Below are 25,092 nucleotides of genomic sequence, written 5' to 3' on the forward strand. Positions count from 1 at the left end.
ACAAAAAGATGAATGAATGAATGAATTCATTCATTCATTTATTCATTCATTACCATACTCCATTGCTGTAAATTGACCCAACTGTCTTTAAAACCCTTCCGCTCTCTTTGGAGTCCAGATGACTCTAACCACATATTGATGTGTGATTCCTTCTGTTACAAATGTGGACAAAGGTGGACAGGATTTTAAGTCTTCCATGGACATCAGTGAAACTCAAAAATCAATGATAAAAAAAAGTTCAGCGCACTGTCTTGTGGGGCCCAGATGACCCCACTTTTAACATAAACAAGCCAAGGAGAGCGGAAGGGTTACGACTTTCCAGTCAGGAGCCTCGTAGGTCTTTTTCACTTTAAAAATCAGATTACTGTGTCTCAGAGATGACTAAAGACTTTGACCAAAAACACTGTCACAGGCAGAACTGAAACAACAAAACATACAAAGAAGACAAAGTTCATTGAGATGTCAACAATGTTCTTTTAAAATCACAGCTTTAAAATTGTATTTAAAACAGAGTGAACGCCACCACTTCTTTTGAAGATGAAAGATAAAGGAGCATTTTTGATCCATTATGAATAGACATAGAAAGCTGGATAGTTTTCCATTAGATATTTGGTAAAACAACACAAATGAAAGCATCACACAGAATCACAGAAAATAAACCTCTTCATGAAATACCCACTATGCACAGACAGGTATTCATTATCTAAATCATGGCTTACAGCTGTAATATTTATAGTATGACATTACAGTGATATAATATCATGTATGTGATATACATCTGATAGACATCTATTCATATCAGTGTAGATCTCTAGCAGACAACTTTTCCACAGTTATTGCGTCACTGTTCCATCATGCCTTGCACATTGTAAACAAACAATTTGGGTAGTTTTTACCTGACACATGATTTCTATTAGTTATCTGATAGATATATAGATAATAGATGTCTATCAGATAACTAAGAGACATCCACTGTTGATGTCTTCTGGACATGTTACTCTATTAGATGTCTACCAATAGAATTCTGTACATAAATGTCTCCTTCACATCTACCTTTGGATACTTTTAGTCCTCTGTTAGAGAACCTTTTTAAACATTTACAAGATATAAAATAGAAAAGTTAAGTCAAAGATTTCAATCACTGTGATGTTGGTGTGCAGTCATCCCTTTTCTCTTTTCACCATCAAATATAAACATGACATCATTGGTGTTGTGTCCACTTTTTGTCCTATTCTACAAATAAATTCAAGTCTTACTGTTAAAGCTTTGGCTCTGAACAGCAACTAGACACTGTTGTGCACCAGAGGATCAAAAAATGAGCTTTAAGATCACTCTAATGATAATCAGCAAAAGATTTTTTTTTAATCAAAATTTTGTTCAATTATATGAGGAGTTAAAAACCTAAACAGAAATATTTTTATTGGATTGTTGTTTTTATGACAGTTTCTGAGACATTTAAGCCAGCATTTCAATGGAAATGTTTGCTGCTTCGTGGAACGTAGAACTTTGTGATCCCTGGTTGTCTTTGAACAGAAGGCTGCTCAGTGGTGTAGTGGTTAGCTCTTTCCCCTTACAGAGAGAACACGGTTCAAATCCCTGGTGGGCCCTTCCTGCGTGAGGTTGGATGTTCTCCCTTTACAGGTGTGGATTTTCTCCTCCTTCCTCCCACAGTTCAATGAAATGTTTCGTAGATTAGCAGCTGTTTCAAAGTTGCTCCTGTGTGTTTCTGTGACAAACTGACCATATTAGAGTGCACTTCAACCTAAACACTAGCTGGATTGGAGCCAGCAAAGCTGTGACCCCAAAGGCATTCAGTGAGTTCTAAAGATAAATGAATGGATGTAAAATTGGAGTTTATTTTTTGACCGAGGAAATGTTTGAAACAAGTTCTAAAATAGATATCTAAAATATTCTTAGATCAGATGTCTACAGGTAGATGTGTAGAAAACCTCTTGACATAGATATATTTCAGAACACTATTGGTAGACCTCTAATAGAGCTGTCAGAGATGACCTGCAGAAATCTACAATAATGGATGTTAGGTATCTAATAGACATCCTGTGCCTAGTGGGTATCTGATAAATCTAAATACAAATTAATATAGTGCATTGTGCAGACAAGACAAACTTTGCATTTTTATCACAAAATAGAGGAGGGGGGGCAGCACAGTATCAGGACCTTAATTTAAGTAAACTTTTAAACTTTCATTTTCTAGCACTGACACTAAGAGAGGACAGAAAGCTAGACTTTGTTCAAGCTGACCTTTTTTTATTGCTGTGGACCACAACAGCAATCCTTTTTATTCAAGTATTTTATTACTGTGGTGCACGTGTGCTTTCAGCGTACCTGTAGTGTCTTTACTTTGACAATGTGTCATAAAACCTGTTGATCGTCTTAGTATTTATGAATATGGGATCTCCATCTTTTCTCTTCTTATCTCAAGTTGAACAGTGTAGCGCGGGGGGTGGGGGTGGAGCTCACCCCTCCTATAGATGGTCAGTTAACACACATGTATGACCTCACTGTTATTGCAGCTGTAACAATTGAAAAACTCTTGATCCTCAAGTGTGCTTCTAAGAAAAACTGTTGTTCATATTCAGTCTCTGTCTCCCAAGACAGACTTTGTGCTATGAAACGGTGAAACATGACAGTTATCTGGAGGATTTGTTCAACTACTATTTCTATCACCTTCTAAAAACATTAAAAACACGATGTGCAGAGAAACTTGAAGCTGTTTATTTCTTCAACACAATTTTGGCACTCAATATTTTTATTATTATTCTTTTTTTTTCTTTTTTTTTTTTTTTATCCAAAAGAGCATGTTTACAAGGATTAAGGAAACATAATCATTGTAAAATAGCTTTAAAATGACAGGTTTAACAGCTTTCTGTCCCCCAGGGAGGTGTTTCACTTGGACCACATGAAAACCTTCCCTTCAGATCACTATATCCTCCTTGAGTAAAGCCAGGTGTTCTGGGTCATCAGCCTGACTGGACTGGATCTATAATTGAGAGTTGGTCCTGTGCTGCCCCTTTATACACAAGGTGGGGGGGTCGTATCACTTTTTTATTACATCTAATATATGAAAACTCAAAGTGTGCTTCTACTTTACATGTTTTCTGAGTGGAGCTGATCTGCTTGGACTGTCTGGACACAAGTTTTTCTCTGTATTTCATCATTGAACAAAGCACCAGTTTCTGGTTTCATTATAGACCAGGTTTGGATCAGGATGAGGTCTGAAGGACTGAGAGACTTTGTCACAGTTCCAGACTCGTTCATATTAGAAAAACATCAGAATAAGGTCCAGACAATGGGATCAAATCAGGTCCACCCCAAAATTTCCTGAAAGTTTATTCCAGTGTTACCCAGCTGAAGCTTTCCATCCCATTACTGCAACACTTTGACCCGGAAAGTGACACGACCCAGGTACTTGTCACGGTCGTCGTTGTTGCGCAGGTGAGAGCCTTCCACCTTACACTCCACAGTCTGGTCAATGTTGTAGTCATCTTTAGTTAGGAGAAGCTTCACAGCAACCAGAGGCTGGACGTAGTCAGGCTGCAAATACAGGTTCTGTTCAGAGGGCAGTTCTGCTGCAGAGAGCAGCAGCACAGAAAAACAGCCTTGGTTGAAGAGGCTGGACTCAAACTGACTGGTAGAAAACAGCAGTAAAAATAGAAATATATGACAAAAAGCAAAGTGATGAAAACAAACATGTAACAGTGACCACAGCAGGCAAGGTGCTACTGTTTTTAAAAGAAAGACTTGCAGTTGCATGTTGCATAAGCCACAGTCTTTCAGAGCATGTAAGGCACTCTGGGTAATCTCCCAAAAGAAAAACATTGTTGTGGGTTCAGAGTTGCTGATGACAGAGCTGGAGTTCAAACGTTTGGATTTAGACGACTCAGAAACGGAGAACTTAAGAGGCTTGAGCTCAGCAGCACTGACAGGTAGGACAGCAGTTTTGTGCTGTGCACTGACTTCCTGTTTGCTCTGAGTTCTGGATTAGTATCTGGGATTTTAGTGCATAGATCTCGTTTTCTCTAGATCAGGGGTCTCAAACTTGCGGCCCGCAGGCCATCTGCGGCCCCCAGGATGATAATTTGCGGCGCCAGTATTCATATGAAAGATTAATGTTAGTGCGGCTCGCAAGACTGAAATGAAGGACACTTGTCTTGTGCAGAGCTGAACGAACCAATCACAGTGGGCTATATGGCTCTGGAGGCGGGACATCGGCGGGCTGTCCAGTACCTCCCTCATTCATTCACTCATTCCTCCAGTTATGGCGTTATATTTATGTCAAAAACTCCACGAACAATAAGACATCTCTGCGAGCCTATCAAGCATTCCTGGCGGACAATTCAGACCCTCGCGAGCGCTTTTTCCTCCTCCACTAGCAGAAAAGTCCTCGCGCGAGAGACTGAATACTTCTGTGTGCGTGAGAGATGCGCACGTGAGCAGAATCTCAGTGAGCGCGCTGCTCTGAGCTCAGAAATGAAGGAGGAGCTGTTAATACAGACATTTGAAACTGAATAAAAATAGTTTTCTCTAGTCCAGAGTTTATCAGGTATTTTCTCTTAACCCCCCCCCCCAACTTTCTGCTGCAAATGTTATCGGTTTCATTAGTTAATTTGCTCAAGTTAAAGGTATATCTCCTCAAAATATTGTACCTTTATCATTAAAGAATATTTTTAAAAACTTCTAAATAATCTGTTTTATTAATATTTATTTTGTTATTTTTTATATTTTTTTAAATACTACCAAAACTTTGAGACAAAGTAGAAACAAGTCTTTACTTGTTTCCCTCCATAGTAGTGATGAATTCTGGCTTTTCTCAGAGATTCAGTCGTCTGTATCTGTTGTATGGTCATTGTTATTATTTTATTTATTTATTAATGATTGATTTTTTTTTATTCAGTTTTTAAATTTATTTATTTAATTACGTACCTTGTGTTAAGAATAAAGATACCTGAGAACATTGGAATGTTTTATCAGTGCTTTTCTTGTTGAAATCCTGATGCGGCCCAGCCTCAACCAGACTCCGCCTCCAGCGGCTCCCAGATAAATGGAGTTTGAGACTGATGATCTAGATGGATCTTAAACTGGGGCGGTGCCACCCAAACCCGTTTATGCCTGTTCACCCCATGGTCTGAACCAGACTTAAAGGCCTTTCTGCTGCCATCGTTTGACCTCATGATGAACACGACCATCTCCATGTTCTGCTCCACAGCTGCTGGACTGAAGGAATAACGACTACTGGAAGAAATGCAAATTTTTTTTTTTTTTTTTAATCATTTTTCCAGACTTTAAAGATTGAACTATTTTTGTACTGATGTCATCTGGACTGAGGCAGTCATTTATTAATTCTGCTCTGAGATTATTCATAAAGTAAAAGTTCGAGTTAATGTTAGGACCAGGTTGGGTTAGGATTAGTGTTGACATTTAGGGGGGGTTAGTTCCATAATTCTGCCTCTTAAAGCCTTTTTTTATTTCTGGTTCTGTTCATCATTTGGACTGACTCAGCAGTAAAAACCCTGGACCCTCTTGGTTCTGAGAGATCTGCTTTTCCAGGGACATTGAGTTTCTGTCCGACGTGGGTAAAAAGAAGTGTCCGTCTGTGAGCAGTGATTGATTTTCTGTAACTTTTAAGAGGGTGAAGCTTTAAAGTGAACTATGGTGGTGTCAATCTGTCAGCTATAAATGAAATAATCAGAACTGAAGATAAAAACAATAATTTCAGACAAAAATGTCAGAGTTTTGAGATCTGCTCCCCCTAAAATAGCCAAATAGAAACTGAGCTTGGTTCGGGTCAACTTGCTAGTTATTACTCACATGCGATTTCTTGCCATAGTACGGAAAGAACATTTTATCCAGACGACCCTCAGGAGGAAAGTACTGCATCTGAAGTGGAGAGTCCCTCTGATAGAAGAAAGACATGACACTGAAACGTTAAGCATTTGTCAGTTTTCCAGCTGCACAGGATTATTGTGAGAAGAGTTACCTTGGCAGTGCAGTTAATGTAAGGATCTCCTACAGGCTTCAGTCCAATCACCTGCAGACACACAGTTTACTTGATGCGTCTCATTCTTACACTTGTGCTGACTCAGAGAAACTGCATCTCAGTCACAGCAATAAGTCATAGTTACATTTGACTGTGAACATTGATCATGAGCCTCAGAGTCCACTTTAATGACCAAACATGAAGTCTGTTCACTGGAAATATGTAACCCAATCCCTTTCAATGACAGATAGAAGACAACAGAAAGCATCAATACCTGAGCAGGTGAGAACGACAAAAGCACCTTCAGAAGTGAGACTGTTTTACAAGCTGTCAGTCATGGAGTACTGGTGCTTTTTTAAGACTGAAAAATCCCGAAAATGAACTCTGAGATGCAAAAAACTGAAAACAAATTCCTTAAAGGGTAACACAGCTGACTCCACCCACAATGTGAAAATCCAATCAGAGGGGTGGTGGTGGGAGGGGGGGCAGTAGCCTCTGTGACTCTTATCATTATCAAATCAATCTTTATTTTTATAGCACTTTTCATTAAAAAAAACACAAAGTGCTTTCCACAAAAAAAAGATAAAAAAATGGTGTAAATAAGATAAAAACAAGCATGAAAATTAAAATAGAGCCCCCATCTCCAGAACTTCCCACAATACCCCCACCCCTTTCACACCCCCAACCCATAACTGATGGAAACATTACTGGAGCTGCAGATCATGATGTGGGACCAACATGGTTTGACCAATCACCAAATTAGACTTTTCAACAATTTCAACTTTGGCTACAGTTAAAAGCTTTTTTTTTAATATCGGAAATTGTGTTTTTACAAACAAGGTTTCATTATTATTTTATTCCATTGTTAAATTGGCATTTGACTTTTCTTGAATCCATTTTTGCAACATAAATATTTTGTTTTGAATACGGTTGGAACGGTCCCTCTGCCCCAGTCTTCTGGTTTTTATTCTGCCATTAATGCCCTCTGGACTTTTCCAGATAGTGTTTTCATTCTCCGCAGAAGTGCAGGATTACCCGCAGGCACTCCTAACACAACCTTAACCCATCCTCACTCACCTTACTGGATCTGCCAGTCCATCAGCTAACATCTAGTGGGATTGAGCACACGTCGGTTAGATGATTTACTCTGGCCATGATTGTATTTTACAATAGTTGTTTCTTTTATTTTCTAGCCTAACCTCACACTTGGATTCTCCTCATCCTAAAGTCAGCCGTGACTACCTACCACAGCAGTTACATATAGCTGATGAGTGCGTCTTTCTGACAGAAATGGTATACATTCATTTCAGTGACAGCTTGTTAGGACCATGCCAGTTTAAAGGGATTCTGCATAAGCTTAACAAAACAAACTGGTCTTAAATGAGAATCTTGTGTCCAGGTCTCAGTGGTGCGTGTTCCGGTCCTTGCTCTCGAGAACTAGTCCTCTCCAAAAACTCTATCAGTGGGTGTGGCTGATCGGGCCTTGTTGCTTCACTCCTCTGGGACCCTCGTTTCTCTTGGGTGTCTCTCTACTGGGCGGGAGTGGACGGACCCTCCCGACTCCCCCCCGGACCTTCCACGGCGGGGACGGGTGGGCGTCTGGGGCACGGAAGCGGTTCACCCTTGGGGGGCCCTGACCTGTACCTGGGGTGGAGCGGGGGGATGCTCAGCGTTCCTGGGTGGTGGTGGACTGCTCCTCTGGCGTAGGGGGGCTCTCCAGGGGTGGGGCCTCACATCGGCCCTCCTGCCACGGTGGAGGGGCTACTCCTCTGGCTGGGCTGGGGCCTGTACTCTCTGTGTTCCTGTGCCTTCCTGCTCTTGGGTGTGGGGGACCTCTGCGCGGGCCCCGCGTGCCCTAGTCTGGATGTTTGGTGGGATTGCCCGGCGGGCGGGTTCTCTCCGCGGCTCTGTGGCGAGTGTTGGGGGGTCAGGACTGCTGCTGCTGCCCCGGTGGGGGGCCTTGGCGTGGGGGTGGCCGGGTTCTCTCCCCCTTTGTACATTCCATCATCATCCACATCAGCAAAACATATGACTCACCCGAACACAGGTGTCAGCTCACCTTCGCACTAATAGTATGTGTCACAGAAAGAAAAGCTTTATTGGTATCTGTTTGTACGATTAAGTGTGCGTGAGCTGCAGTCGTATTGTGTATTGACTACTTGTTTTGACTACTATAAATGTAAAGACTATTTTAGCCAACAGGTATGTGTATAACTACTGAGTGTGTGTGTAGACAGGCCCCGCCCATTCCTGATTGCTATTTAGACCTGGATGTTTTATGATGTTACCTCTGTTACCATCTTCTTTTTTCCCTAACCCCCCCTCTTTTACCCCCCCAACCTCCCTCTTCTTTGTTTCCATCCGGTCCAACAAAAAAAAAGGAACAACATAATCTATGGAATAAGCTCCCAGCTCATGTCAGAGAGGCCAGCACAGTTTCTACCTTCAAAACTAGCCTTAAAACATTCCTCTTTGGACAGGCGTTCTGCCAGGCTAGCCAGTAATCAGAGAATATTCCCTCTCCTGTGGTCCTTGTGAGGCTAGATTAATAAATTAATATTGATGCGTTTAAATATAAATTTAGATTTCTATCATGGTTATTATTCAGATCAGCTCTGGGGTTCTGTTCTCTATTCTCATCTACTTCTCCTCTCTTCTACTCTTTATTATTTATTGTATTTAGTTCTCCATGCTTTTGTTGGTGCAGTTCCATTCACATGTTGTTCTTCTTTCCCACTCTCCTCTGGGGAGCGGGAGAGATTTCAGATCCCCGGTGGATCGCCCACGCTCCCACTCTTGGCCGTGGACCACGCCCCCGACACCATCCTGCATCTCTGAGTGAGAGTGATTCCTGCTGGGTCGTCTGTCCTCCTGCTCCTGGTCGTGGACTGCACTTCTGCTTCGTCTTGACTATGGACTTCATCATCACTCGTCCCTCAGCTCCATCTGAATGAACTCTTCTAGATACATAGTTGTAGAAGCTAATCTTTCTTTAACTGTTCTGGTATCTCCTGTCCGTCCTGGGATAGGATCTCTCCTTCATGTGGGAATCCCTAAGGTTTCTTCTTTTTTCCTGACTCAGGTTTTTTAGGAGTTTTTCCTTACCGCGAGGGAGGGTCTAAGGGCAGGGATAACCAGTTTATGTAGTCTGTTTAGTTTTTAACAATTGTTTATATTTTGAAGCCCAATGAGGCAAATCTCTTTGTGATTTTGGGCTATATAAATAAAATTGAATTGAATTGAATTGAATTGAATCAATATAAATAAAGTTTAGCATTAAATACAACAGGGGTTTATACTCAATAAATCCCTGTTGTGACAGTAAAATCTGCCCAACACAAGAAGCTCTCAGCCCACATCTGTTGGCTCAGCTGTTGGACAGGACAAGTTAAAAAAAATAAATAAATAAATGAGAATCTTAAGGGTTTCTGTAAAGTTCTGACAACAGGAGTTTGTGTTGATTGCAGTAAAGAGTTCTGACCCGGTTCATTTTGACAATGATGCAGGGCTTTCCTTCTGCATAACCAAAGCTGGTGTCCGGCAGACCAGAGCACTGGCGCAAGATGCTGCGTTTGAACTGGCAGACCTTCTTGATGGAGCCCTGCTCCTGGTCCTGGTCCGTGTATTCACCCACCAGACAGAGGTCGTTCCTCTCCTGTATGCTGTCATTGTATTCTGCAGTGAAACACAGAGAATTTATCTTTGAATTATTTCTTTTTTTACTTTTGATTGCAAAGCTAAACATTTAAAAATAATAATCTATTGAATGCAAAAATCTGGCACATATGATGATTTTACAGTATCCAAAAGGTGCATTAGAATCGTTAGTCTAGCTTGTCAGACAACACTTGTCTTGCATGGGAAACCCAACCAGAGGGATTTGGTCCAGGTACAGACATGGACAAAAGTGTTGGTACCCCTCAGTTAAAGAAGGACAAACCCACAATTCTCACTGAAATCACTCAAAACTTACAAAAGTAACAATAAATAAAACACCTGTGATGTCAATTAAAGGACACACCTGAGTTAATCATGTCACTCTGGTCAAATAGTTTTCAATCTTTCATTGAGGTACCATCATTTTTGTCCAGGCCTGTTTCATTAGTTTGTTTTTTAAATAATTATGTTAATCAACAATTCAAAAGTGATGGCTGATTTTGATTATTTAATTTTCAAAAAAATTTTATGTATTGTTACTTTTGTATGTTTCAAGTGATTTCAGTGAGAATTGTGGGTTTGTCCTTCTTTAACTGAGGGGTACCAACACTTTTGTCCACCACTGTAGATGAGATCAATTAAGCAATCAACTCTCCCACGGCATTAAGGTCGTAATTCATGGAGGGAGCCAGAAACAACCCTATGGCATATTGACTTTTTTTCTCTCTAAACCCCCCTCTTTTGGAATTTGATTACATCATTGATAAGATAGTCCTTTTTTCGTCCCACGGTGGGGAAATTAATGATATTAATTATCTTTTATAACTTGAATCTGTTATTGTAGTGTATACATATTTTATATTAAGTCCTGACCCGGAGATTGATCATTCATGTAGAGAAAATGGTACAGTTGAGCCGGGGTGGGATTATATAAATTTGCTTCCTCCCACTCCCTTTCAAGCGATCTAGATGTATTCAATGTGATGTTTTTTTTTTCCTGTATTATTCCTGATTGCTTGAAATAAACCATTTCTTTCATTCATTCATTCATAACCAATCACACACAGGTTGGCATTTCCGGGTTTTGGGGGCTTGTTTATTTCACGCACACGCGTAGGAGCTGTTACACAGGCACAGAAATGCTTCCACGGGCGTAGCACAGGGATACAGGAGCGCTCATGGAGGTAGAATTGTGCCCGTGGAACGTTTATTACGAGCCCGTGGGAGGCTTTTGGCGGAAATTTGACGCCATACCTCTCACTCTGCCCCACTGATGTCCACACGGCACTGAGCAGAGTCAACACACGCAGGGCTTTTAATTATTGATACTTGATTCACGTTAATGACTTTACAATTGAAAATACTTTAACAACTCTTCTAATTAAAATGATCTGTGCATTTTTTAAATTTGTGTTACCTGATTTATTTTAATGATTTTTTTTATTTTAAAAAAAGGGGAAAAAAATCAGTATACATTCCTATGATAGTTGCTTTACATTAATGACTCTTTCAATGGAAAATAATCTGCATGCATATATATTTTTGTTGGTGTTCGATGTTTGATTTATAATAATGATTCGTTTCTAATGTAAAATAATCTGCACATTTTGTCTGAATTTGGATAATAAATCTGCATATGTAATGACAAAGTCTGAAATAGTGATATATCTACTTACATAGTAATACGATTTATTGTTACTTCAGGATTCATACTAACCTGAATTTATGTTGGAAAGATATAAATATGTGATCTTAAGTTATGAACCGGATAATGATAATACACTTAAAGAAATTGTATGGTTGAGCCGGAGTGAGATTATACAAGTTCGCTTCCTCCCACTCCCTTTCAAGCAATCTCTTAATATCTAGTTATCTTGTGTTTGACATGTCTTTATGGATGCAAACTTCTGACGAGTGATTGGATTGCACAAGAATTTACTTTTTTCTTTTGATTGCTTGAAATAAACCATTTCTAATCTAATCTAATCTAATATGCACAAGCAGCAGACATGCAGCCCAGCTAAGACAGATGCAGAGTATGAAATGCAGGTGAACATTTGGAATGTGTTCTTTTCAATAAAGAGAAAGCATGATTTTATGATTATTATCATCAATCAGATCAATGAGGAGCTAAACAAATGTAGAATGTGTCTCTGCCGTACTCACGCTGCAGCAGGTCATGCAGCTGTTGGATGTATTGCTGGTAGTTTAACGGGTCAGTCCGGTTGTAGGTAATTTCAGTGGCATGTGGACGAATCACCAGACCTGAAACAAACAGAATCAGAATTAAAACAGACACATTTAAAAATATATGTATGTTCTAAAAACATCACTGTGAAATACGTGTAGTAGAATTACAGAAGTTTAAAGCAGTAAAACTTCTCACTGAACACTTTATCCACATTTCTCTGACAGACATGAACTCTTTCACACTTTTCTCTCAAAGTTCAAACCTTTATAGAAAAGGGGTCCAGGATTATAGAATGAAAGCAAATATGTGATGGTGATTGAAGAGGCAAACTGAACACATTCTGTGCAGAAGACGTGACACAGATGAGATTAACGAGATGTACACAACAGTTACAAAAAAAAGGCAAAATTTCTGTAAAAAAATTATCTAATTCTCAGAAACGGCAAAAGGTGAACCATGATACAGCGAGGGACACTGTATTTTTAATATTTAGAGTTTGTATTAATGCCATTTAAAATAACATAATTATGCTGTTAACATTCATTTTTAAATCACTGTCACAATGACTTAATGTTCATCATCATCATCAGCTTTATTTATAAAGTGCTTTAACACAATGTGAAATTGAAAAAAAGCGCTGAACATTAGAAGCTAAAAACATAATAGAACAAATGTAATGAATAAGTGAATAAAAAGATAAAAACAAAATAAACAACAGCATTAAGGTAAGAACATGATAAAAAAAACACTGAGGGTAAAAACATACAATAAAAGTTGAATGTAAACTCAGAACAACATCTCATGTGCTAGTAAAAGCTTGGCTATAAAAATGAGTCTTCAGTCTAGTTTTAAAAATGGACAGGGAAGACGCTTGCCCAAGGCCATGTACACACGGTATTTCTACAAATATTTCCTGACCTCCGTTTTATAAAAAGTGTTGCGTCCATACATGATCGTTTTAAAAATAATTCCATCCACACATCCCTGCATACTTGCGCTCTTGGACGCGGTTATGAGCTTGCCAGAACAGTATTTTCAGTGTTTTCCTAAAAGTGTAAATGTATCCAATCAGAGCACTCCTTTTTGTGTCGTCATTTCGTCCAGGAGGACAACTTCCAGCTCAAAGTTCTCCGACGCCGTCTTTCTCAAGGGACATGCCTTCGAAGAGGAGGAGGAAGGGATATTTGGTGTAAAATAGCCGACTGCAAAGCGCTTCTTCTCCTTTGCTCCTCGACAAGAAGCAGTAATTCAGGTTGAGAAAAAAAAGCAAGTAAAAAGCACCTGTACCGGGGTAATAAGTAACACACTCCTCGGGTCCATGCTGACCACTGTCTGACATAAACAACGGCGCATCTATAGTCGTGTTTCCATTAACTCTGAAATTTCGCAAATTGGAATTTGGATAATAAAATTCTCCTAAAGGAAACACCACAATTTGGAAAAAACTCGCATTTTTCAAAAAAAAGTTTTTGCTCTTAGAGGAGGTGGTTTTTGGAGCGTAGCGAAACAGACATTTTTCTCAAAACTGTAAAACAGAGTACATATAAACATTAATGAAATGCACAAATAAAATAAATAAAAATGATACAAAAATGTGATCAAATGTACAGCTGAAATAAAACAATTAATTTTGACAAGTTTGTTATGTTACGAGCCAGTTTTTTAGGTACCTTTTAAAATGACTGTATATTCTGACTTCTCTAACCCTATTACGCCAAACGTATCATATTTGATACATGAGTTTGTCAGCCCTCCACAAGAGTAGTGTGGCATTTTTTTACCTGAAAAACCAGATGTATACAATCAGACACATGCAGTGCACAGATAATCCACCAGAGGGCAGCAATTAATTCGTTGGAGGGCTCTCCAGTGGCACTACAAGGCTGCCATGTTTCAGGAGTTGGACACTTGCGATTTTTGAAGAAGAACTTTGATAAATTTGAAAAGCTTATGGTAAGAAAAACATTAAAATTTGTACTAAATCATCAATAGGAACAGTTACCAAGTTGATGCAGGGTGAAAAATATGAAAATTTCAGAAACTATATATTAGTAAATCCATGTTGAAAATGCCGTATCAAATTTGATAGAGCAGGGGTTTAAGTTCATGTAAGCCTAAATCAGTCAACTGTCATTTTATTGTATTTCATGCATCATATAGATAGATAGACAGATAGATAGACCTTTATTGTCATTATCACAAGGACAATGAAATTGCAGCAACCGTTTCAGTGCAAGTGGCATAAAAAATACAGAACATAATATAAAAAATACGATATAAAGTATAAAATATATGTAGAAAAATATATACAATGAACTGTGCCATATAAGCCTTTGAGCATATATGTACATTATGGATGTGCAAAAAAGCGAGCATTTAAATAACCAGATTTACAGATTTACATATGCATATGTACATAAGCAGTATATAAATATATGAACATGTACTGTACAGTGTGATGAGCAGTTATCTGTGTGAGTTGGAGTTTAACATAGATACTGCTTTTGGAAAGAAGCTGTTTTTCAGTCTGTTTTTGTTTTGATGCCTCTGTAGCGCCTTCCAGAGGGCATCAGGGCAAACAAGTCCGAACCGGGGTGTGAACTGTCCTTCATAATGTTTTGAGCTCTGCTGAGGCAGCGTGCAGAGTAGATGTCAGTCAGGGTGGGGAGGGGGCATCCAATGATCTTCTGAGCTGTGTCTACCACTCTCTGGAGCCTCTCCTTGTCTGCGACGGTGCAGCTGCCGAACCAAACTGTGATGCAGTATGTGAGCAGGCTCTGGATGGATGACTGGTAGAAGGTCAGCAGCAGGTTGGTGCAGAGGCGGTTCTTCCTGAGGACCCTCAGGAAGTGCAGACGCTGCTGAGCCTTTTTGATGACAGCTGTGATGTTGGCTGTCCAAGAGAGGTCGTCTGAGATGAGGACGCCGAGGAACCTGATGGTGTGGACCCTCTCCACAAGCTCACCATTGATGTGGAGGGGGGCGGGGTCAGGGCTGTGCTTCCTGAAGTCGATGATGACTTCCCTGGTCTTCTTGGTGTTCAGAGTGAGGTTGTTCTCTGAAGACCAGGTTGCCAGCTTCAGGACCTCCTCCCTGTAGGCAGACTCCTCCCCTCTGGAGATGAGTCCAACCACTGTGGTGTCATCAGCGAATTTTATGATCCGGTTATTGTGGTGGGCTGGACTGCAGTCGTAGGTGTAGAGGCAGTACAGCAGAGGGCTCAGCACACAGCCCTGAGGAGAGCCGATGCTGAGTGTGCAGGTGGAGGAGAGGTGGGGGCCGAGTCTCACAGCCTGTGAGCGGTCTGAGAGGAAGTTGTTGATCCAGTTGCATGTGGGGGGAGGGATGCCAAGAGTGACCAGTTTCTCACAGAGTCTGTCCGGGATTATTGTGTTGAAGGCTGAACTGTAATCCACAAAGAGCATCCGAGCGTAGCTCTGCTGCTGCTCCAGGTGGCTCAGTGTGGAGTGAAGAGCTACAGCGATGGCGTCCTCAGTGGATCTGTTTGCTCGGTATGCAAACTGATGAGGGTCCAGGTCCGTGGGGAGATGATCTTTGATGTGTTGAAGGACGAGCCGTTCAAAACACTTCATTATCACCGGGGTGAGGGCCACTGGACGGTAGTCATTGAGGCTGGTGGTCGGAGACTTCTTTGGAACTGGGATTATTGTTGCAGATTTCAGACAGGATGGGATCTCTGCCTGGGCCAGGGAGAGGTTGAAGATCTTTGTGAAGGTGGGGGCGAGCTGGTGGGCACACGCCTGAAGCACTTTGCCTGGTACTCCGTCGGGACCAGCAGCCTTCTTTGGGTTCACTGTTTGGAGCACCCGTCTGACGTTGTGCTCCTGCACAGTGAGTGGAGGTGTGCTGGGGGGTGGTGGGGTTGGGGGTGGTGCTGGAGCAGAGGGGTGTTGTTGTGGGAGTCCATAGCGAGCAAAGAAGCGGTTCAGCTCCTCTGCTTGGGCAGCATCTGGTGTTGCTGTGGACACCTCACATCCTCTGAAGTTGGTGATGTCATGGATGCCTCGCCAGACCTCCCGAGAGTTGTTACTAGAGAGGTTGGACTCTATACGCATCCTGTGGTCTGCTTTGGCTTTTTTGATTCCTCTTCTCAGGTCAGCACGAGCAGCACTGTATAGTGCTCTGTCTCCTGACCTGAAGGCGGTGTTGCGTGCTCTGAGGAGTGTGCAGACTTGGCTGGTCATCCAGGGTTTCTGGTTGGGGAAAACCCGAACTGTTTTGTCCACCGTCACATTCCCAATGCAGAACTGTATGTAGTCCAGCACTGTTCCTGTGAGTGACTCCAGCTCTTGTTGGTGGAATAAATTCCAGTCCGTTTCCAGGAAGCAGTCCTGCAGCATGGGCAGAGCATCATTGGGCCACGTTGTGATGGTCTTTGTGGTGGGCCTTGACTGGCGTCTGCGGGGGGTGTAGGCCGGGAAGAGCAGGAGGGAAAGATGGTCTGATTGTCCGAGGTGGGGGAGGGGTGTGGCTTTGTAAGCATGCTTGATGTAGCTGTAAACGTGATCCAAAGTGTTCTCCCCCCTTGTAGAACACTTCACATGCTGGTAAAACTTAGGGAGAACTGCCTTTAAGTTGGCCTTATTAAAGTCTCCCGCGATAATATGAACGCCGTTGGGGTGAGCCCGCTGTTGTTTGTTAACGGCGTTCAGCAGGCGAGAGCGCGGTGTTTACGTTAGCGTCCGGCGGGATGTACACGGCCGTGATGATCACAACAGTCAGTTCTCTCGGTAGAAAAAAGGGCCGACATCTAACGGACATGTACTCCACATCAGGGGAACAGTGTTGGTCGATAATCGTCCCGTTGGTACACCAGTTATGATGCACGTAAACACAGAGCCCCCCTCCTCTGCTCTTACCGGAGTCCTGCGTTCTGTCTCCGCGAAGCAGAGTGCGGCCCTCGAGCTGCATGCTACCATCGGGAATGTCCAGGTGAAGCCAGGTTTCTGTGATGCTCAGCGCGCAGCAGTTGTTTACGTGCCGATTTCCTACCAGCTGTAGTCTCAGATGGTCCATTTTGTGTACCAGGGATCTGGAATTTGAGAGGAACAGGCTCGGTAGCGGTGGCTTGTGTGGCTGTTTCTTTAGCTTTAGCACGACGCCAGACCGGCAGCCTCGCTTCTGCTTCCTCTCCCTCCTCCGTCTGCGTCGCCTGCCAGTCCCGACAACAATCCAAGGAGAGCCCGGTGGTCTCGCTATGTAGCTTGGAATGCTATGCTTGTAGTGAAAGTCGCTGGAAACGACGGAATGTTGTTGATTACCGATATCCAAAAGCATCTGCCGAGTGTAGTGGGGATACGCAGCGCAAAAAGACAAAAATACAATAGAAAAGTAAAGAAAAAATATAGAAAACGTGGCACTGAATCGGGAGCCGAGAGCCGCTGCACCTACGCGCGCCGCCATCTTCCAATGATATATAACATCAAGCAATCTAAAGTCCTTTTTTATTTTTAAATTACATAGCTTGGTATAGTTAGTGTAAAAAAACTACATTTGCATCTTACTGTATTATGATGATTGATGACTAGTTTGGTGTGGTCATGATAAAATTACTTATAGTTTCCTTTTGATTACTGCTTTCACAAAAAAAATTTAGATGTCAAAAAAATACAGTGTGGAAGATTTTCTGAACATGATTATAGATGGAAATTATGGATAAAAATATTATAGGTGAAATATAAAATATACGGATGATATTATTGATGGAAATGATTATGGAGGAACCACTGGGCAATGTGAGGCGTTGGGATCGAAAAGCCAAAACCTACATAATGATTCCCAGACCAGCCATTATTGACACATACAACAGATTCATGGGAGGTGTTGACCTTCTTGACATGCTGTCTCCATTGTACAAATTCAGTTACAGACCCAGAGGGTGGTACATTTACATTTGGTGGCACACTGTGACAGTGGTAATAATCCATGCATTGATCCGCTACAGACCTGGAGAAACTGCAGCCCAGTCAGAAGCCCACGCCCCTGCGAAGATTTCAAGCTTCTGTGGGTACAGCCCTCACAAGCGTAGGAAAGGTCAAAAAGTGTGGTAGACCTCTGTCCTCTCCAGAAACAGTGCCAACCACTCCCCGCAAGAGAAAAACCACTGAGGTTCCCTCTGATGTGAGAAAGGATGACCTTGAACATTACCCAACATGGGAAACCAAACAGAGATGCAAGCAATGCACAGGCCACTTTACCCACTTTTACTGTCAGAAATGCAGAGTACATCTTTGCCTGAACAAGGGAGAAACTGTTTTCAGGCCTACCACCACGCAAAATAAATAGGGTTCAGACTTCCACCCAGCCAGTTCCATTGATTATTTTTTCATTGCTGCAATATGGTAACCCTTTTCATGCTTTTAACTTCAAATTGTTGTATTTGTTTGGGTCTTGCCATCTTTTTATTAGTTCGGGAAGAAATGAATATTTGAGCTCTGTGACCTGATGTATCAAATATGATACAAATTGAAAGTCATATATAAATAATCATATTATATTTTTTTTTGTTTGTTTGTTCAGAGGGACCAATAAAGGCTCCAAGTTCAAAGAATTGGAATTTTCTGTCAATTCTTTAATGGTTCAGGCTTTACAGGGCTAATGCTGGAAGGGACGGAGTTCCACTGCTGTGCAGCTGTTATAGAAAAGGCACTCTGATCGAAGGCACTTCTCCGTCGAGGAACAATGCAGTCTCCACGAGTACCCCTCGTGTCACTCTCTGAGAGGTAGATCGTATTTTGACAAACTGGTTTAGTGGAGGTGACAATTGACCATTAATTATTATATAGGTTAGACAGAGGTTTGAATAAATTACATTTTCCCAATTCCACAGTTTATATTTCTTTAAAATGGTACAGTGATGATACCACAGTGTTTTTTATCCAGCATTTTGATTGTCTGTCTCTATGAATTTTTGTGTTTTATGTTATTTGAGAGAAGATCATGGCGTGTGTGAACATTTTAGGTGCTTGTAATGAGAGAAGTGACCAGATGAACTTAAAATTGGCTAAATAGAATTTAACATGGTTTTAAACTTTTCTAATTTGTGACCTAAATGTCTGGAATCAATTAAAACTCCAAGAAACTCAAATTCAGAGACAACTTGTATTTTTTTCTCCCACCACAAAAACGTGTTGTTTTGGAGAAAAACATTGCCCCAATGACTCTGTGAGTGTATCAGCCACTGGAGACCTGCTGTCCCCATGTGTATAGATAACCGTGTCATCGGCATACATCTGGCAGAAAACATTGGAACAAGCTGAAGGGAGGTCATTTATATACAAAGAAAAGAGTTAAAGGCCCAGAATAGAACCTTGTGGGACGCCTGTGGATATAGGGAGCAGAGAGGAATGATAAACTTTTATTCTAACTGACTGAGATCTGATTGATAACTATGATTCAATCAATTTTATTGTGTTAGCCAAAAAATTGAACTTGAGCAGTTTAGTTAGTAGTTTTTAATGATTTATGGTGTCAAAGGCTTTTTTCAAGTCGAGAAACACAGCCACCACCTTTGACTATTTGGTTTCTTATATTTTCAGTAAAGAAGCAGTTCTCTGTCTCAGTGGCGTGCTGAGCTCTGAAACCAAACTGCATGGGATGGAGAGAAAAGGATGGGTTGTTGAGATGTGAAATAATTTGTTGGGCGATAAGTTTCTCTATGACTTTAGACACCGTGGAAATAATACTAGTGGGCCTGTAGTTGGAAGGTGACAGGGAGTCTCCACTTTTGTAGACTGCAGCTCGCTACGCTGTCCACTGAGTAGGTGGTTTGCCTATGGGAACCAGACCACTTAGTCCCCGACTAAGTCAGTGTGGGCAAACCCAGGTGAGGCCACCATGGAACACGTAGACAAACCCACCTGAGACCCACCAATTCAGCCCAAAGGCAAACCATATGTGGCCCACATTGAAGTGTCACTCAGAAAGTTGGCTTTTCTAGGAGGAAATATAAGGACTATAGTTGGGGCAGCAGAGGATTGAAGGATCAGCGGTTCGATCCCCCTTCCCTTCAGCCAATCACCATTGTGTCCTTAGGCAACACACTTCACCCCTCTGCCTCCAGTTCGGTGATGGTCAGAGGGGTCGTAGTCGCGTAGTGTCAGCCACGCCTCTGTCAGTCTGCCCCGGGGCAGCTGTGGCACCAGCAGTAGTCTACCATCATCAAGTATGAATGAATAATAGATACAAAATGTAAACGCTTTCCGCATCTGGAAAAGCACAGAGAAATCCATTCAATTGTTATCATTTAATATTTATATTATTTAATAATTCATCATTAGTATTCAATAATTATTAAATAATAATGAATAGTTATTATTTAATCATTCATAATTATTTAAAATGATAAATGTCAGGAGTGTATGTGGGGTGCAGACTCTGTAAATTAGCAAAGATTTGTTGACATCCAGAGAATAAGAACAGACTGTTTTATAGATTCCTGTACAATTTCATAGAAATACTGTGTGTAGAACAGCTTTAAAGGTCAGTAAATTATACTTTATTGTTTTGATCACATAATTACCCTGCATCTTCCAACACTGTGAGGAATGTGACTATTTGAATTACAGAGTTCAATGCACTTTGCTATTCAAATATGTTCCTCTGTGAATGAAGGGATAATACCTGGGTCAGCAACTCTGTCCTGATGTCGAGGAACATTTTCATCCAGCGTCTGTAACATCACCCATATGGTCAGAGAAAACATTCCCGCCAGAAAGCCATAGAAGATGAAGTAGAAGAGCAGAATGAGACCTGAAGGAAAGACTTCACGTTAGTTTGAAGAATGGAACATAAGTTAATTATTTTCTCAACCAAATCATTTAGTTAAAGACCTTTGAGATGAATCCGCTGCCACTAGGGGGTGCAACAATGAATCCATGAATAATTACCTGATGGTAGACTTGAAAACATTTGATATCAGTTCCAGATGCAGTTGAAATGATTTGATGCCAGGTATGAACGTTACAGGTGAGCAGAAGCTTGACTAGCCGAGGAGCACTTAACAATAACACCACAAACAAAACCAGTAAGACTGCAAGCTAGACCAAATCTGAGAAGGAATAAAAGATTTAAAATTTGATGAGGGATAGCCAGACCTCTCCGCTCATCAGGATCTGGTCTTTTATCAGTTCCCAGAATCAGAACTAAACATGGAGAAGCTGCATTCAGCTTCTATGCACCACAGATCTGGAACAGACTTCCAGAAAACCTTAGATCTGCTGAAACACTCAGTGTATTTAAATCCAGGTTAAAGACTCACCTGTTCTCAGTTTGATTAATATGTATTCAGAAGTTTACGTCCGCACTTTTATCTATGCTTGTTTTAAATTAAAATCTTTTTACTTTCTTTTAATTTCATTTTAATGATCACATTTTTACTATTTCTTTGGATTTTTTCTTTTGTTGTTCTATGTAAAGCACTTTGGACTGTCTCTGTACATGAAATGTGCTACAAATAAAGTTTTAGGGTCACGGTTCAGATCCTGTCACGGTTATAGGGTCACGGTTATGATCCTGTCACGGTTTTAGGGTCATGGTTCAGATCCTGTCACGGTTAAAGGGTCACGGTTATGATCCTGTCACGGTTTTAGGGTCATGGTTCAGATCCTGTCACATTTTTAGGGTCACGGTTCAGATCCTGTCACGGTTAAAGGGTCACGGTTCAGATCCTGTCACATTTTTAGGGTCACGGTTATGATCCTGTAACAGTTAAAGGGTCAAGGTTCAGATCCTGTCACGGTTTTAGGGTCACGGTTCAGATCCTGTCACGGTTAAAGGGTCACGGTTCAGATCCTGTCACATTTTTAGGGTCACGGTTCAGATCCTGTCACGGTTAAAGGGTCACAGTTCAAATCCTGTCACAGTTATAGGGTCACGGTTCAAATCCTGTCACGGTTTTAGGGTGACGGTTATGATCCTGTAACAGTTAAAGGGTCACGGTTCAGATCCTGTCACGGTTATAGCTTCACGGTTCGGATCCTGTCACGGTTATAGCTTCACGGTTCGGATCCTGTCACGGTTTTAGGGTCACGGTTCAGATCCTGTCACGGTTTTAGGGTCACAGTTCAGATCCTGTCACGGTTATAGGGTCACGGTTATGATCCTGTCACGGTTTTAGGGCCACAGTTCAGATCGTGTCACGGTTTTAGGGTCATGGTTCAGATCCTTTCGCAGTTATAGGGTCAAGGTTCAGATCCTGTCACGGTTTTAGGATCATGGTTCTGATCGTTTTTTGGATCAATGAAAAAAAAAAAATCAATAATGTAAAAGCCTAAAACTATTATTTCGAAAAGCTTTAAAACATAATTGAGAAAACAAATATAAAGTACATCAAAGCATAAATATCCACTCATAGATCCTTGAACTTAGTAGTAGTAGTAGTAGTAGTAGTAGTAGTAGGCTATTATTTGTCAAATATGCTGAGTACAAGGCATACAAAGCACAGATGAAACTTTGAACATAAACAAAATTATTTTAAACATGTAATTCTGATTACATTTACAGGAGATGTAACCTACTAAGATGGAGGTGAAACTTACTAAAATGGATATAAAAGAATGATGAATATGGGCCCCCCTCCCCACCCGCTCCAAATAAAATCTTAATTGAAAGAGTTAAAATTAAATGTTCATTATTTTTATACTAATTGTGTTTTTTAAACTAGCTGTTGGAATATTTGAATATTTCAAATAATTATAATTATCTGTTGTACATGTGCAGGTGAGGCACTGCCATGCTCGCATTTCCAGGTAAAGAGATCTGAACCCAGACATGAAGACATGAACCGATATTCTTATTCAGCGCCTCAGAATAAATCAATTGTATCTCTCTGTATCCACGTCCTTTATGAGGAGTTTCTAAAACGTTTTTTGACTAAAGTTCCGCCCACTCGCGTCGGGAGCTTCAGGTTAACAGACTTTTGGATAACCGTCAAGAAGCAACTTTGACACTTGTTAAAACAAAGACAGAGGTACGTAGCGGCGAGGGGGTGATACTTGATACACGTGTGAGCCGAACTGTGGATAGTGATCCATACGGATCACAGATTATCCGTGACCCGTTACATCGCCAACCCTGAGTACGTCCAGGTTCTGTCGAGTGAAGCAAAACTATGATGTCATTAAATGTGAGTTACAAAATATTAGGTCAATTTCCTCAAGTCCCTCTAAGTCACTGAATTGATTAATGATAAACTTGGGCTTCTAGCCCAACAGGATGACTATGCTAGGCTGAAAGAAGCGACTTCATGCCGAACTGTGTTGTAATAATGGGCTGTATGCCGCTCTGCAGAAACTAGGTCCTAGAAAACAACAGTTTTTAGATTTTGGCTGAAAACGACTTAATAATAAATCAAGACGTTTGAGAACACTTTGAAAACAGATCAAACTTGGACTTCAACACCTTCAGAAACCTTTAGAATCTGCTGAGATTATATTGATCCGGTTAACGGTTGAGAAGTTTCCTCAACGATTTTATTTTTGAGTGTCACCAACAACGCCTCAGCTGTTAAAGAGTTATGACACCTTTATCTTGAGCAACCAAAGGTCACGTGCTTCACAGATTGGGATCTGAACCCACGGCCACTTGGTCAGGAGATGGCAACTCCATGGACCAGCTGATCCTGATGGGATCAGGCTTCATGGTCTTCTTTATTTAAATCTTATTTCTGCTTTTTGTTTTCATGTCCTATGAAGCCGTCTCTGGTTATTGATCATCTAATCAGAGACCGCGGTCAAGCCAGCTGTCGTACGAATTTGTGTGGTCAAGTCAGCCATTCCTAAATTTTTGGTGCGCTCGTATTCTCAACACTACGGAACCTGAGCAACCACGGCTAGAATCCATTTCCGGTTTTCAAAATAAATGAAACATTTTGACTGAAAAAGAAGAAGAGACGCTGCTGGCATCCATGTACAAGTAGTTTAGTTTTTAGTTTATTGTCTGTTTAGTTGTCTGTTTTACATTTTTCTTACAACATGTAGACATGTTAAGATTTGTTTTTTGTCTACATGATGTAAGAAAAAATTAAAACAGATAACTAAACAGACAATAAACTAAAAACTAAACTAGGCCTACTTGTACATGGATCCCAGCAGCGTCTCTTCTTCATCAGTCAAAATGTTTCATTTATTTTGAAACCGGAAATGGATTCTAGCCGTGTTTGCTCAGGTTCCGTAGTGTTGAGAATACGAGCGCACCAAAAATTTAGGAACGGCTGACTTGACCACACAAATTCGTACGACAGCTGGCTTGGCCGCAGTGATCAGAGGCCGTCTGCAATCGAACTTCCTCCTAAATGACCCAGCTGGGTTCTGGTCATTCTGCTAAGATCGAACCCGGATCGGCCCGAACTGAGCCGAGAGATCTTACCCCAGCTGCTGGCGGTTCGGCCCAGAACCTCTCCGGTTCTGGGATTGTAGAAGAAATCCTTCCAGGATCCCTGCAGCTCGTCCTCCTTCCCCTTCTCCTTTTTTCCCGGCTCCTTCTTCTCCTCTTTCTTCTGCTCCTTCTCGGTCTTCTCCTCCGCGCGCTCTTCGCTTTGCGGCTCCTTCATCTCCTCCTTCTCCTTCTCCTTCTCCTTCTCCTCCTCCCCCTGTTTGCCCTCCTCCGCCGGTTCGTGGTTCTGGACCGGAGCGCAGGTCGACATGCTGATGCTGCTGATGAACGGAACCGAACTAACAAGCACGAGCGCAGCTGTAGGGCTGTTTGATCACACGCACGCACACACGCACATGTCTGCGCAAAGCCAGTGCTGCAGAGAGGGGCGCATGCGCAGTGGTGATGGAGTGGCTTTCTGAAGGCAGTCGGATGGGAGGAAACGGTTGAAGACATTTAGTCCAAATGAACCCACGTGACGTGAGGAAGATGAGGAGGACCACGGACCCGCGCAAACACGCACATATGATCACGTGTTCGCAGGAATCAGATCAACCATCAGGATCATTAGCGGATCTGCTCTGATCTGATCTGCTGAATGAAGAACTTTTCTTTCCTTTCACTTAAACTCAGGTTACACAATCATGTCAGACACGCTGGTCACGTGGGCCAAGTGCTGACGTCACTCTCCTCAGGAACACAGGAGGAGGAGACAGAAGAATGTGAGTGATTATAGAATGGAGGTTTCCCGCCCTTCATGGTGACCACAGACGTGGTCTGCCTGTTGACAGACCGCTGTGTCCTGGACCTCCTTCCTCTCCTTCACCTCCTGGACCTCCTTCACCTCCTGGAC

General features: G+C 41.6%; 1 protein-coding gene across 1 annotated transcript; it reads right to left on the reverse strand.

Moving 5' to 3' along the window:
- Window positions 1-450: 450 nt before the first annotated feature.
- On the reverse strand, window positions 451-24,647 carry atp1b3b (ATPase Na+/K+ transporting subunit beta 3b). Its single transcript, XM_024276719.2, has 7 exons — window positions 24,234-24,647; window positions 20,490-20,618; window positions 11,822-11,920; window positions 9,480-9,673; window positions 5,999-6,049; window positions 5,830-5,916; window positions 451-3,555 (listed from the first exon to the last, which is right to left on the reverse strand). Exons 1-7 carry the CDS (start codon window positions 24,508-24,510, stop codon window positions 3,388-3,390), a joined length of 1,005 nt encoding a protein of 334 aa, XP_024132487.1. The 5' UTR covers window positions 24,511-24,647; the 3' UTR covers window positions 451-3,387.
- Window positions 24,648-25,092: the final 445 nt, after the last annotated feature.

This window comes from Oryzias melastigma, linkage group LG13, assembly GCF_002922805.2.
Source record: "Oryzias melastigma strain HK-1 linkage group LG13, ASM292280v2, whole genome shotgun sequence".
Taxonomy (NCBI): domain Eukaryota; kingdom Metazoa; phylum Chordata; class Actinopteri; order Beloniformes; family Adrianichthyidae; genus Oryzias; species Oryzias melastigma.